Genomic DNA, 13,212 nt, shown 5'->3' with positions numbered 1-13,212 from the left:
CATCACCACCTCTTGTGGCAGTGAGTTCCACAGTTTCTGTGCCACGCGGTAACTTTTCCAAAGAGTTCACAACGGAGGCAACACTTGGATCCTACTTTCCGCACTATTCATTGCCCGTTGAGCCTTGACTGTTGAATTTATGCCCCAAATCTGTTGGCAATTTAAGGTGGGTTTCCCCCCTTAAAAAACAACAACAATATTCTAGATAGCTGCTCAATAGGCAACTGCTTTGGGTGTTTTCCTGGTCAAGGGAAGGACGAGTCTGGGCTGTAGTTACAATTCCACACACCAGGCCTCCCAAGTTCATGTCTTCGGGGACCAGAAGGTCCCAGGGCAGGTTACAAAACAATAAACAATAAATAAACACAGTACAGGAAACAATCGAACCAACCAAAAACAACAGCGCAACCAACAGAAAATCAGTAAGATTCCCAAATGCTTAGGTTAAAAAACGTGGCCTTTGCAAGCCTTTCAAATATATGTAGAGTTGGTAGGGAGGGAGCCCCAAAGTCTGAGGTTTTCCCAGATTTTGTATCCAACTCTGCCGAACAGATCAGAGGGGCACACATCCCCTCAAATACATACCCCCACATCTTGCTTGGGGCCACCACTGAGAATGCCTTTGTCCTACAACTCCCAGCATCCCTAGCTGTTGGCCATACTGCTGAGCCTGATGGGAGTTGGCACCCAACTTCTGGAGGGCTGCCCCTGCTCTCAGGCACTACGGGGAATTGAAATGGCAGATCCCAGAGTCAGAGTGCTGTCCCTGATCCTCAAGTAACCAACGCCAGAGGGAGCCCATACAAGAGCAATTCATTGGGCCCCTCAAACCTGGAGCTGCCCTTGCTTCATCATTCAGTGTATGCTCTCCACAGAAATGCCACACCCTGCCAATTTCTCCTCCACAACAACCTCCTGCAGTGACACGAGAACCATTTATTTCTTCGGCTACAAACTGGCTGAAAGGTCCTCCCGAATGGCTTGCAATGACTTAAAACAAGGCTGTCTCAGATAGATATAGAGATAGATGATAGATAGATAGATAGATACTTTATTGTCATTGTACATAGTACAATAAAAGTGAATGCCGGATGTAAGGGTGACTCCCTACAGGGAGCCAGCCCCCATCATCCTAACGTCCACCTCGCCAAGCACAGGGAGCAGCAGTGGGTCCCGAACCACTATCTTATTCAATGCATGTGGCGGGATGACTTCACAAATTTGTGGACCGGAAAAATCCATGCCAAATTGCTGTCCTATGAGATCTCTCCCTCTGAATTGCTCAAACTGGATCTAAATGCAGCAAAAAGGTGTATAAACCAAAGGTTGGATGATGCGGAGCTATACCAAAATTGTCTAGCTGGCGGGGGAGTCTGCTCACCGTTAAATATCGGCATAACCCCTATTTACCGTACTCCATCCTACTTAACAACGCTTATGGCCGCGTTTCATCGATATGCCTTCCTTAAAGCTAGGTTCAATGTTTTTCCAACTAATGTGCTGAGACATAGATTTACTAAGGGCCAAGTCTCTTCAATGTGTGCTTGCGAAATGAAATCAACTGAATCTTTACACCATGTTATGTTTATCTGCCCTATGTACAGTTTGGCTCGTGCTAGTATATTAAACTCCATAATCCAGCCTATGGCTGACAATCCAGTTGACCTTCAGCTAGCCTGGGTTCTTCAAGATGTGGACCCTTATATTACTCTACAGGTTGCTAAATTCCTAACAGCCGTCCTCTCGTACAAGAGACAGAATGGAATGTTAGCTGATTATTGATAGTTATAAGAATTTTTTAAAAAAATGACATCAGATATTGATTTTAGTTAGGCGCCTAAATTTTTAATCTTAATCTTAAACCTTCAAGATATGTTTTTTGAATTGTTAATATTTGTCCTTGTGAGCTGTGAATTGTGTTATATTATCTGTGGTTTGTACGAGTCTGCGGTTTTTATTTGATTTGTTGTGTTGTGTTGTGTTTTATGATGGGCGTACAGCCGAATAAACATCTTTGCTTGCAGTGGGTCTGAAGCAGCCAGGGGGGAGGGGGAAGACTTGGAGGGAGAGAGAAGCCAGCGTGCGAAATGATGGGAAAGCTCAGGGGAGGAGAGATGCAGGCAAGGGCTCAAGGATGCTCGAGAGCCCTTCCACCGCCTTGACAGGGAGGAGACTGAGAGGGCATCGCTCCTTCCGGCGCAAGAGTTAAGGAGAGCACCACGACGCAGGTCAAGGGGGAGGCGTTTTGGGGTGCCCCACTACTTTGCTGGCGTAATAACAGACGTACGCCATTGCCGGATTCTGATTCGGAATGAGAGGTCATGTTTTAAGCTGTCTCTGCACTGTAAATACCTTGCACAATAAAAGTCTTTAAAGACAAACTGGACTCAAGCAGAGTTACTCTAGAGTAGCCACGACAACCCTCTGACACCATCCCATAAAAAACAAAACAAAAACACAATTACAGCCACACACACACCCATCACAACTCCCCCAGATCATATTATTTAGTTACAGGATTTAAGATGGTTATAGCTCTTGCACAATAAAAGTATTTAAAGACAAACGGGACTCAAGTGGAATTACTCTAGAGTAGCCACGACAACCCTCTGACACCATCCCATAAAAAACAAAACAAAAACACAATTACAGCCACACACACACACACACACACACACACACACACACACACACACCACAACTCCCCCAGATCATATTATTTAGTTACAGGATTTAAGATGGTTATAGCTCTTGCACAATAAAAGTCTTTAAAGACAAACTGGACTCAAGCAGAGTTACTCTAGAGTAGCCATGACAACCCTCTGACACCATCCCATAAAAAACAAAACAAACACACAATTACAGCCACACACACACCCATCACAACTCCCCCAGATCATATTATTTAGTTACAGCATTTAAGATGGTTATAGCTCTTGGATAGAAACTGTTTTTTAATCTATTCGTTCTTGATTTAATTGTTCTGTATCTCTTGCCCGAAGGCAACGGTGCAAAAAGACTATATCCAGGATGAGATGAATCTTGTAAAATATTATTTGCTTTTTTAAGGCAACAGGAATTGTATAATTCTTCCAGAGATAGGAGAGGATGACCGTTAATCTTTTGGGCTGTGGTTATGACCTTCAAACCAAAAGGGGGGAAACGGGGAAGGATGGAACAGGAAAACAGCAAACGAGTGCCACTTTTTAAAGTCCTTAACCCATCTATCCCTCTTTCATCCTTATGCCCACCGCCCCCGGCGATCCTCCCACCTTCCCAGCTCACCTGGGTGTGGGTGCCAAGCTTGCTACTTGTTGATGGGAGTGGGCGTTGGGGATGGTACCTTCCTTGGTGCTGGTCTGGCCTTCCACAGGGAGGTCAGGGGAGGTCTGGCTGACCTTGAGGTTGGCCTCGGGGTAGGAATCCATATCGAGGTAGGACCTTTCGGGCATCTCGGGACCCAGCTCCATCCGCTCGGGCAGGAGGTCCCCGAAAGGCGAATGGTGGAGGTGAGCATGGAGAAGGTGCTCCTTGCGTTGCGTCTGCGAAGAGGAGCCCTTGTCCCGCCAGGGGATCCAGCACAGCTTCCACGAGACAAAGAGGGAGACGCCCAGCAGCACGATCCCGCAGAAGGTCACGATCACTGACAGCAGGCTGACCAGGATCTCTAGGGGAGAAAAGTGGAGGGGCAGATACCACGACGGGAGGTCAACGGCAGGGAGCTGGCTGCTGTAGGCGTCTGGCATCTCGGTCACCGGCCCAGGCGCAGGACTCTGCTGCACCCTGTCCCCTATCCTGCCCAGGACACCTGAATTATTATCGCCAACGCCCGCAGGCCAGGGGGCTCTGCAGGTCAATGGCAGGGCCGCTTGTATGACTTGGTTGACACTATCAAGCCAGCGCTGGCCTCATGCAGCATCCGTCTCCAGCACTTTCTGGGGCCTCGTCTACTCAGAACGGAACAGCCCGGAACCTGGGCGATGTCACCAACTGCCAGTAGAGGCCTTGTGTCAGGCTTTAGGGAATCTGATTCCTCCCGCAGTGGCAGCCAAGAAGCAGGTAAACAAGAATATTTACCAAGTAATTTTATTCAGTATTCACAGAGAGAGACAAAGGAATTCAGTCTCCCAATGATAATGGCGTTGCTCCAAGTAAAGTCCCACCCCCTCTCCTATTCTACGTCAACCCTGCGTCAGCTAATCTGAGCTTTCTGCCTCGGAGCTTTCTGTTCTACTACTCTCAATGCATGCCTGGTCCTGGGGGGCAGGAATGCTTTCCAAAGACACTGAGTCTGACAGCTATCTCTCCCCCCTGGTGCTGCTTCTTCTTCCTGCTGTTCCTCTCCCAATATTCCCCAGCTTCTCCTCTCTGCAGCCTGTGAACAATGCCCTTCTGCAAACCACTGTTCTAAATCTATACTGTCTTCCTCTTCTCGGGAAGGTTCAGGAAGAGGGGGGTGAGCAATCCCCACCTTTCCTCTGCAGTCCAGCACCTGACACCTTGGCAGATAAATCCACATAACCCCTAATGATATTGTGAACTCCCCGAGATCTACGGATGAAGAGCAGTATACAAATAATAATAATAATAATAATAATAATAATAATAATAATAATAATAATAATAGCATGCCTTTTCTGCAGGTTTTAATAGAAAAGATGCTTCAGGAGCCACTTGTCTCGAAATTGAGATATGAATAGAATAAGTCATACATAATAATTAGGAAACTCAGCTTGCCAACGGTGGAGTCTTAGGCAGCTCAGTTGGTTAGAGCGTGGTGCTGATAATGCCAAGGTTGCAGGTTCGATCCCCGTATGGGACAACTGCATATTCCTGCATTGCAGAGGTTTGGACCAGATGATCTAATTTTATGAATCTAAGCACAAGAGGGAGGCTACGGGGAAACCTACCCCACAAGCTGTGGAAATAGTAATAATGATAGTAATCAATTAGGGTGATGGGGCAGAGACCTGAAACAGTCTACTGAAGACTGAGCATGCTCGATGTCCGCAGGGCCATCTGTTGAGGGAAGAAAACAGATGGAAGACAATGGAATGGAGTACCCTGGAAAACAGATATGGCTCACTGGCTGGGACCTTGAACAAAAGGTCTCTCTTGTATATCCAGGCTTCCAGATCTCTCCATTGCTAAAATACGCCAAGACGGCCTCCCATTAAATCCCACTCTTGCGAGAGACAGCCAGCACAACCCGTGGCCTAGCAATGAAAGTTGAAACAAAAAACTTCCAGAATTTATTTTATTTTTAAAAATCAAATTGGAGGCAATCTGCATTTCTGCAGCAAGAGTCGACATGTTTACACTTCTCAATTCAAAGCATTTGTCCCCACCCCACCACCCACGGTTGTAGTTGTTGTTTTTTGCTCCAGCAAAAGCAGTGAGGACTGGAAGCTTGATTGTTTTAAAATACAATTGCCAGGGTCCTACAGATCCTGTCAAACTGCATCTTCATATTTGGTTGGTAAACGTGGACCACCTGACACAACATTTGCCTGAGCACCAGCATCAACCATTGAAAACCTGGTATTACCCTAACAGTCCCTGTGCCTTCCCCCTCACCTCCGTGGACTCCTGGCTGCGCCTAGGCCATGATCCTTCCTCCTGTTGAGATCCTTCCCCAAGATATGGGCCATATCATCCCCTACCTCTAGGCTCCTCACCTGAGTTGATGGGACCCACATGGCCTGTCAGTTCCTGACACTTCTCGCGTTCCTGGGCAGCGCATGTGTTGGAACACAGCACATGAAGAAGCTCCATTGCCCTGCGGTGTCTGTCTTCATCATAATCTCCCGACATGGTGCCTGAAGAGGGGACGGAAAACGTATTTTTCAACATATATTTAAGGGCGGGGGGAGGACTAAGGTCATGCAAATCTTTGGGGCTGCGGTTACCTCTGAACTAAAGTTCAATGTGGCTACTTTTCAGCGCGACACTGATTCCCAATGCTCACTGAAGCGGGTTCACAAGAGGCTACTGCCTATAAGGAGGTCCTAGGTTCATTCCCCAACCTCCTGGTAAACATCAGGTATGCAGGTAGGGGGAAAGGATTCTCTGCTTGAGGCCCTGGACAGTGGCTGCCGGTCAGAGTGGACATCGCTAGCCTGGCCCAGAATAAGGCCAGCTCCCTGTGTTCCTAGAAAGGCATCCTATGTCTGCTCATTATTTGGGGGCAACTAGGCTGCCCCTGGCGCTGTGGTTAAACCACTGAGCCTAGGGCTTGCTGATCAGAAGGTCGGCGGTTCGAATCCCTGTGACGGAGTGAGCTCCCGTTGCTTGGTCCCAGCTCCTGTCAACCTAGCAGTTCAAAAGCACATCAAAAATGCAAGTAGATAAATAGGTACCGCTACAGCGGGAAGGTAAACGGCAACATTTCCATGTGCTGCTCTGGTTTGCCAGAAGCGGCTTTGTCATGCTGGCCACATGACCTGGAAAGCTGTACGCCGGCTCCCTCAGCCAATAATGCGAGATGAGCGCGCAACCCCAGAGTCGGTCACGACTGGACCTAATGGTCAGGGGTCCCTTTACCTTTAGGCTGCCCCTGGAAACAGTAGCATCTTTTCCATTGGGATTCTGCCCTCTTCCGCATTCGCCTTCAGCATGCCCTCAACTCCACTTCCCCGGCAGAAGAGGAAAAGGGAAGCCTCGTCCATTGATGTGACAAAACTCTCACCCCTTAGAATGAACCCTCCGTTTAGAATTGCCTTGTGGGAAGGCCAGCTTTGGTCCTCCCCATCTAAAAAGTTTACCCATTTCCCTGCAGGCCACTGGCCTGCCTTGGCATACTTACTTAACCCAGAAAAGCAGTACCATACAAAGGTTAGAACAGTGACAGGGCAGTTTTCCTGTATAGGGAAGTTTTTAATGTTTTATTATGTTTTTGTATATGTTGGAAGCCGCCCAGAGTGGCTGGGGCAACCCAGTCAGGTGGGGAGGGTACAAATAAAAAAAAACTGTTATTGTTGTCATTGTTATTTCTTCCTGACAAAGGGCACAGTCCCATGGAGATAATTTGTGGGGGGCTGCACAGAAGCAGGGTGTGAGCCTTGTTTTTCTCTGCCATCTCATTCTTGCTCTTTTGTTTCTGCTACCCATTTAACCCCTCTGTTTTCCCTCCATGGAATTAAGCCAAGGCCTTTGCCCAGCAAGTTCCCCACACCTGAGTGCCCCAAAATATATCTGGGGAGACCCAGGTCTAAGCAGCTCAGTGGGGACTCAGCCATGCTAACTGGGTGACCTTGGCCAAGCCGCTATGAGTCAATCTTTCTCAGCCTAGCCTACCTCACAAGGTTGTTGTGAGGATAAAATGGGAGAACAATGTGTGCCACCTTTGAGTTCCCCAAGGGTGGGCTGTAAGCGGATTTTCCATGTGACGTCCCCTCAGGAAAACTATCGGGGGCAATTAGATTTGCAGCGTATGAACTTCACCCCTCCCCACAAACACCCCATTTCCTTTTGAGCCAGGGTGTACATCATATACAGTGAGGGGAATGTGGAACAGTCTAGATTGAAAAGCCTTTCCTACGTACGGAACAGTGGCGGGAAGAATTATAATTGCAAGGAACTGGAAAAACAAAAGTGTACCCACAGTAACAGATTGGAGGATATTAATGGTAGAATACATGCAGCTAGCAAAAATGACAGCCAAAATGAGAGGGCAGATGAAACAAAATGTCTATAAAGAATGGGGAGCATTTGAAGAATATTTAAATAATAATAATATAAAAAGAACTCCACTGGCAAAACTCTATAGACTGAGCCTGTTAGACCATCAATCGATATTACAAAGGTGACAGAGAATATGAATGGAAAAGAGAAAAAGGTAATATGGGGAAAATATCTTGCGACATTACTTAATTAACAGAAAAGAAACAGCAAGCATAATTGGAGGTCAACGGAAAGTAGAAATAGTGTAAATATTAGAAACTGAAACAAACAATGTGTATCTGTATTTGTATCAGTGTGTGTATTTGTGTGTTTTGTGTTTGTGTGCTTTATGTTTGTTTATTCTTTGTAATTCTTTTTAATCAATAAAGACATTACTTTAAAAAAGAAAAGCTTTTCCTTCCGTAACCCCTGACAGAAGCGTCAAATGCAGTCAGCCTGTGTTCTGTTTATTCCAGGCAGAAAATAGAAAGGCAGGCAGACAAGGGCAGACAGCAGGAGAAGCAACATGACCTTGTCTTCGGGGTAACAGGCACTTATAGGACGGGCTTCTGGCTTCCTGACCGATCCAAGCATGGGATTCCCCATTTCACAGAATTGCAGAAGGGAGACCAGGAGCCAAACTGGACCTTAACCAGGGAAATGAGCTCAATTCTCTTGTAACGTTAACATGTCTGCATGGGGGTTATATTTCCACAGTGGAATCAGGAGGCAGCAGTTTTTAGATCTCAGTCCCTCCCAGGCAGCCTTGGCAAACCTGCGCTCACTAGACATTTTGGACTACAACTCCCAGCAGCCCTTGCCAGCGCAGTCCAAAACATCTGAAGGGCACCAAGTTGGCCAAGGCTGCTCTAAGGTGTTCCCAGGCTCCCAGGCTCCTTCGACCTGAAGGGCTTTCTTAGCCAGATGGAGCACTGAGATGAAACACAGCCAACAAGGCATATAAAATGGAGAGCATGCTAGGCCCTTCCAAAAGAGACATGGCCAGTTGCTAAGGGGGGAGGGAAAAAGTTTAATGGTGAATTTTGGATATAATGGAGATGTAAAAGATTTGGATTATGGAGGAAATGACTAAAAACAGGACCCACAAAGGGGAGGAGAGAAGATTATTTGGAATCTTGTTTTTATGATGTATGTTGGATATGTGATTGCAAAACTTTAACTTGAAAAACCAGATAAATAAATGTACAGTGGTGCCTCGCTAGACGAATTTAATTCGTTCCACGGGTCTTTTCTTATAACGAAAAATTCGTCTAGCGAATCCCATAGGAATGCATTGGTTTTTTTGGGGTTTTTTTTTTCCCATAGGAACGCATTAATTGAATTTCAATGCATTCCTATGGGAAACCGCGATTCGCTAGACGAATTTTTCATAAAACGAATTCGTCTAGCGAGGCAACCTTTCGTTAAGCGGAAATTTCGTTAAGCAGGGCATTTGTTAAGAGAGGCACCACTGTATAAAGAAGGGGAGAAGCAAAGGATTCGCTAAACATCACTTCCTGTTCCCCAACCGCTGCTGTTTTATGGTCCAGGTATCAAACTCAGGACGCAAGGGAGAAACATGCTAAGAGGAAGGCACGCTTGGCAAATCCACACCGTGATCAACTCCCGTCCGGAAACCAATGTCCCCACTGTGGAAGGACGTGCGGATCCAGAATTGGCCTCCACAGCCACTTACGGACTTATTGTTAAAACTGTGTTTATGGAAGACAATCTTACTCGGCTATGAGTGATCGCGAAAGAAAGAAAGAAAGGAAGGAAGGAAGAAAGAAAGAAAGAAAGAAAAGAAAAGAAAAGAAAAGAAAAGAAAAGAAAAGAAAGATGGGGAGATTGGCCCTGGAGGGGGAATGCCAAAAGCTGCCCCACATCCCAGCACTGTGTGTGGAGCTGATGGAAATCATGTTAAGGGAAGCCAGTGGGAACATTTCTAATTAAATTTCTCATTTCTAATTTTAAGGATTAAAAACTTCTGGTCCCATAAGTGCAGCTGGTGTCTATGCACATTTTTCTTTGCTTTGCAGAGCACAAGATGACTGGCACGTCCCTACCCACCAAGGAACTTACAATCAAACATTCAACACAGGGGGAAAACAGGGAAGTAAGGAGATGGGAGGCAGGAACCGCCCTTTTCGAAAATGAACATTGGCGCTATGCACTCTCACCTGGTCAGCAAACTGGTTCAGGGGATGGCTGTCAGGTTGCTTCCGTGTTGCCGGATCCAGGATGCCGACCGGTCCAGGTCAACGCCAGGCAGTAGGGCAGCAAGACGCCAATACCAAGTCCCTGGGGATCCGAGTCCGCGTGTAAGCAGCTGCAAGCCGGAAGCAGGGCACCCAATCTGCCATCCGGGGAGCTGCCGGGTCCATGGGTCGCCAAGTGGGGAAGCGGCAGGGTGAGAGGGGTTGCGCCCTCTGCTGGATGCACGAGGGAACAATCTGCAGAGGCGAAGAGGGTCAGTAGTCCTGGCTGGCTTTGCTAGGCCTGGGTGGCATGCCCAATCCCCAGCTGACCCTGGGGGGCTTCTTCATGGTGGGAGGGGGCTGTTGTCTTAAGTCCTTGGCGAAATTGCACCGCTGCAAGTTGCCACCCTCCTTAGTTCTGTAGGCACCTGCATGGATACAAAGGCTAGTTATTTGGGGGTGGGGCAGGCTCATTTTGTAAGCCCAAAGACAGCTTCTTCTGTCAGTTTGCACTTCTTAGTACAGAAAGCATTGGTCTGATGTGTAGAGATCTTTCCTATTCTACTTAATACAAGAAGAAACAAAATAAATGAATTCCTTCCAGTAGCACCTTAAAGACCAACTAAGTTTGTCATTAGTGTGAGCTTTCGAGTGCATGCTTCCTCTTTCAGCTAGATGTGCTTTTTTAAGGCTCAGGTCAACATACCTCAGCCAGAACAGCACAAGACTCTTGATCCCAGGGTTGTGGGTTCGAGCCCCACATTGGGTGAAAGATTCCTGACCCTTGTGGGGCCCTCCAACTCTACAAATCTATGGTCCACCTTTTACCCAGATCCCTTGGACAAGCAAAGTGTGCGTACATTTTCTCCCTTTCTTCTCTCTTGAGGAGGCAGCGGGTGTGTTTGTGCTGTTGTTGTTTAGTCGTTTAGTCGTGTCTGACTCTTCGTGACCCCATGGACCAGAGCACGCCAGTGTTTGTGTTACGGGTCTCATTTGTGGGAAGGAGAAAGGAAACGATCAGAGGGTGAGGCACCTCCAGCTCTCACTCAAAAACTGGAGCATATTCATGGGCTAAAAAACAACAACGCTGGCAACGTTTTAGAAGAACTAAGAGGTGGTAGTCACTAAAAGGCATTAACGCCCAGATTCTCTAAGCCAAGAGTGTGATCAGGGCTAAGTACACACAAGACTTGGGGCCCACTTCCAAGATGTAGGCTGCATACACACTGTAGCCTTAAGACACATTCAAAGCCCATTGTTTCCCCCCAAAGAATTCTGGGCATTGTAGTTTTCCCCTCACGGAGACACAATTTCCAGCAACTCTCAACAGATGATAGTGCCCATAACTCTTTGAGGGTAGAGAATGTGCTTCGAATGTTCTTTAAAGGTGAGTGGGCAGCCATAGGGTTGTGACCAACCTCAGTCAAGCTCAGAGCAGGCCTACTGAAATTAATGGAAGCTGCTGACTTGGATACTTCTGGGTTCCACACGGGTTTACTTACTATGAGTAGGACTTGGTTGGATACAGTCCATCCATTTATACAGGTGCAGAGTTTCCAAGGGACGGGGAAGACAACTTAGGTTCTCACCATCAAAAATTACATTAATGAGTGACAGCAGCATTTTCTGGGCTCACTGTACGTTAATTGGGACCTCTGCCCCACCTGCGATCTATCGGCAAGAGCTGCTGCTTAGGTACATATTAGAATTAAAAATTTAAAGTCTCATTGAACCTCTAATGCGACTTCTCTCCCTCACCTACTCACAGGCATCCATTTCCCCTTTCCACCCTGTCTAGCGCTTGCAGGGAAAAGGTAAAGGACCCTTGGATAGTTAAGTCCAGTCAAAGGCAACTATGGGGTTGCGGCGCTCATCTCGCTTTCAGGCTGAGGGAGCCGGCGTTTGTCCACAGACAGGTTTCCGGGTCATGCGGCCAGCATGACTAAACCGCTTCTGGCGCAACAGAACACCGTGATGGAAACCAGAGTGCACGGAAACGGCGTTTACCTTCCCACCACAGTGGTACCTATTTATCTACTAGCACTGGCGTGCTTTCAAACTGCTAGGTTGGCAGGAGCTGGGACAGAGCAACGGGAGCTCACCCCGTCACGGGGATTCGAACCAACGACCTTCTGACCGGCAAGCCCAAGAGGCTCAGTGGGTTAGACCACAGTGCCACCCGCGTCTTCCAGTGCTCGCAAGTCACCTGTCGCCAGTCGATATACCATCCACGCGTGATGCCCGGCAACCACAGATCAACACAATCGGAGCCACGACTGAGAAGTCAGTGAAGATGGTGGGTGGCCTGGAACCCTGAACGGCAGGGCACCTTGCAGCCGGCTCATAAACAAAGTGCAAATAAATAAGTAAATAAATAAATATTGGGGGTGGGGAAGAGAAAGATGGGGCTAAAACACACACTCACACAAAAGAGGTTTGCTCTCCCTTAGGCCACCCGCTATCAACACCCCTGGGTTTGATGTAGGGGATTCAGATGAGGGAATCCGAGACGCCCTTTGGGTGAGAGGAATGGGGTATACAGTGGTACCTCTACTTACGAATTTAATGCGTTCCGAACGCACATTTGTAAGTCGAAAAAAATTGTAAGTCGAATCCCATAGGAATGCATTGGGAGAAAAAATTCGTAAGTCAAAGCAACACTATCTAAAAATTCATAAGTAGAAAAAATCCTATCTAAACCGCATCCAAGATGGCGGACGGAGCTCCATTCGTAAGTAGAAACATTCGTAAGTAGAGTTATTCGTAAGTAGAGGTACCACTGTATTAGGCACCTGCTGATAATCCATGCCGCTGTGTTCTTGAGTAAAAATGTGGGGGTCTCCTCCAAATATAAATTCCTTCACAGAATTCCCTGCCTTTGCAGACTGAGGAACAGTGTGTGTGTGTGGCCTAATTAGAGACTGGAAGGTTGGAAAGCACAATGGTTTTTTGCGTGCAAGAGAGTGAGAGAACACAAAGCCAATTTTCTCCCTTTCTCCACCTTTGTCCCTTTTCTATAAAGGAAGACGCCGGCACAGGGCTCACCACGGGAGACTCCTTTTCTCCAGGAGAATAGTGAGTCATGAGGGTGGGGAGAGGAGATTCAGGTCCTCATCTTTCCCCCCACCCCGCCAATGCTGCTGCAGCTTCTTCCACTGCATCTCTGCTGGAGTCGCCAGAGTCCGCTCCTGCCCAGAATAACAAGTACCAAGGGTTGGGTGATGATAGTACAGCATATATACCCCCCCCACTTCCCCCTCCTCCCCAGTCTTCACAGCTGTGATCTCAATCTTTCTCGCTCACCTCTCGTTCTCGGCCCTCGGCCTGCCTCGCCCACACACCCCGGACCAAA

General features: G+C 47.5%; 1 protein-coding gene across 1 annotated transcript in view; it reads right to left on the bottom strand.

Moving 5' to 3' along the window:
- SYT3 (synaptotagmin 3) overlaps positions 1–13,212 on the bottom strand; it is a 61,245-nt gene that overhangs the window by 31,118 nt on the left and 16,915 nt on the right. The window contains exons 2-4 of the mRNA XM_035135526.3: positions 9,843–10,288; positions 5,679–5,819; positions 3,286–3,667 (exon numbers count right to left, since the gene is read on the bottom strand). Of these exons, the coding sequence (XP_034991417.1) occupies positions 3,286–3,667; positions 5,679–5,814 (518 nt within the window). The 5' untranslated portion in view covers positions 5,815–5,819; positions 9,843–10,288. The remainder of the gene's footprint in view (positions 1–3,285; positions 3,668–5,678; positions 5,820–9,842; positions 10,289–13,212) is intronic.

Source organism: Zootoca vivipara, chromosome 12 (assembly GCF_965207765.1).
Source record: "Zootoca vivipara chromosome 12, rZooViv2.hap1.1, whole genome shotgun sequence".
Taxonomy (NCBI): Eukaryota; Metazoa; Chordata; class Lepidosauria; order Squamata; family Lacertidae; genus Zootoca; species Zootoca vivipara.
The sequence above is the reverse complement of the archived record's forward strand: the minus strand, read 5'-3'. Positions and strand labels throughout refer to the sequence as shown.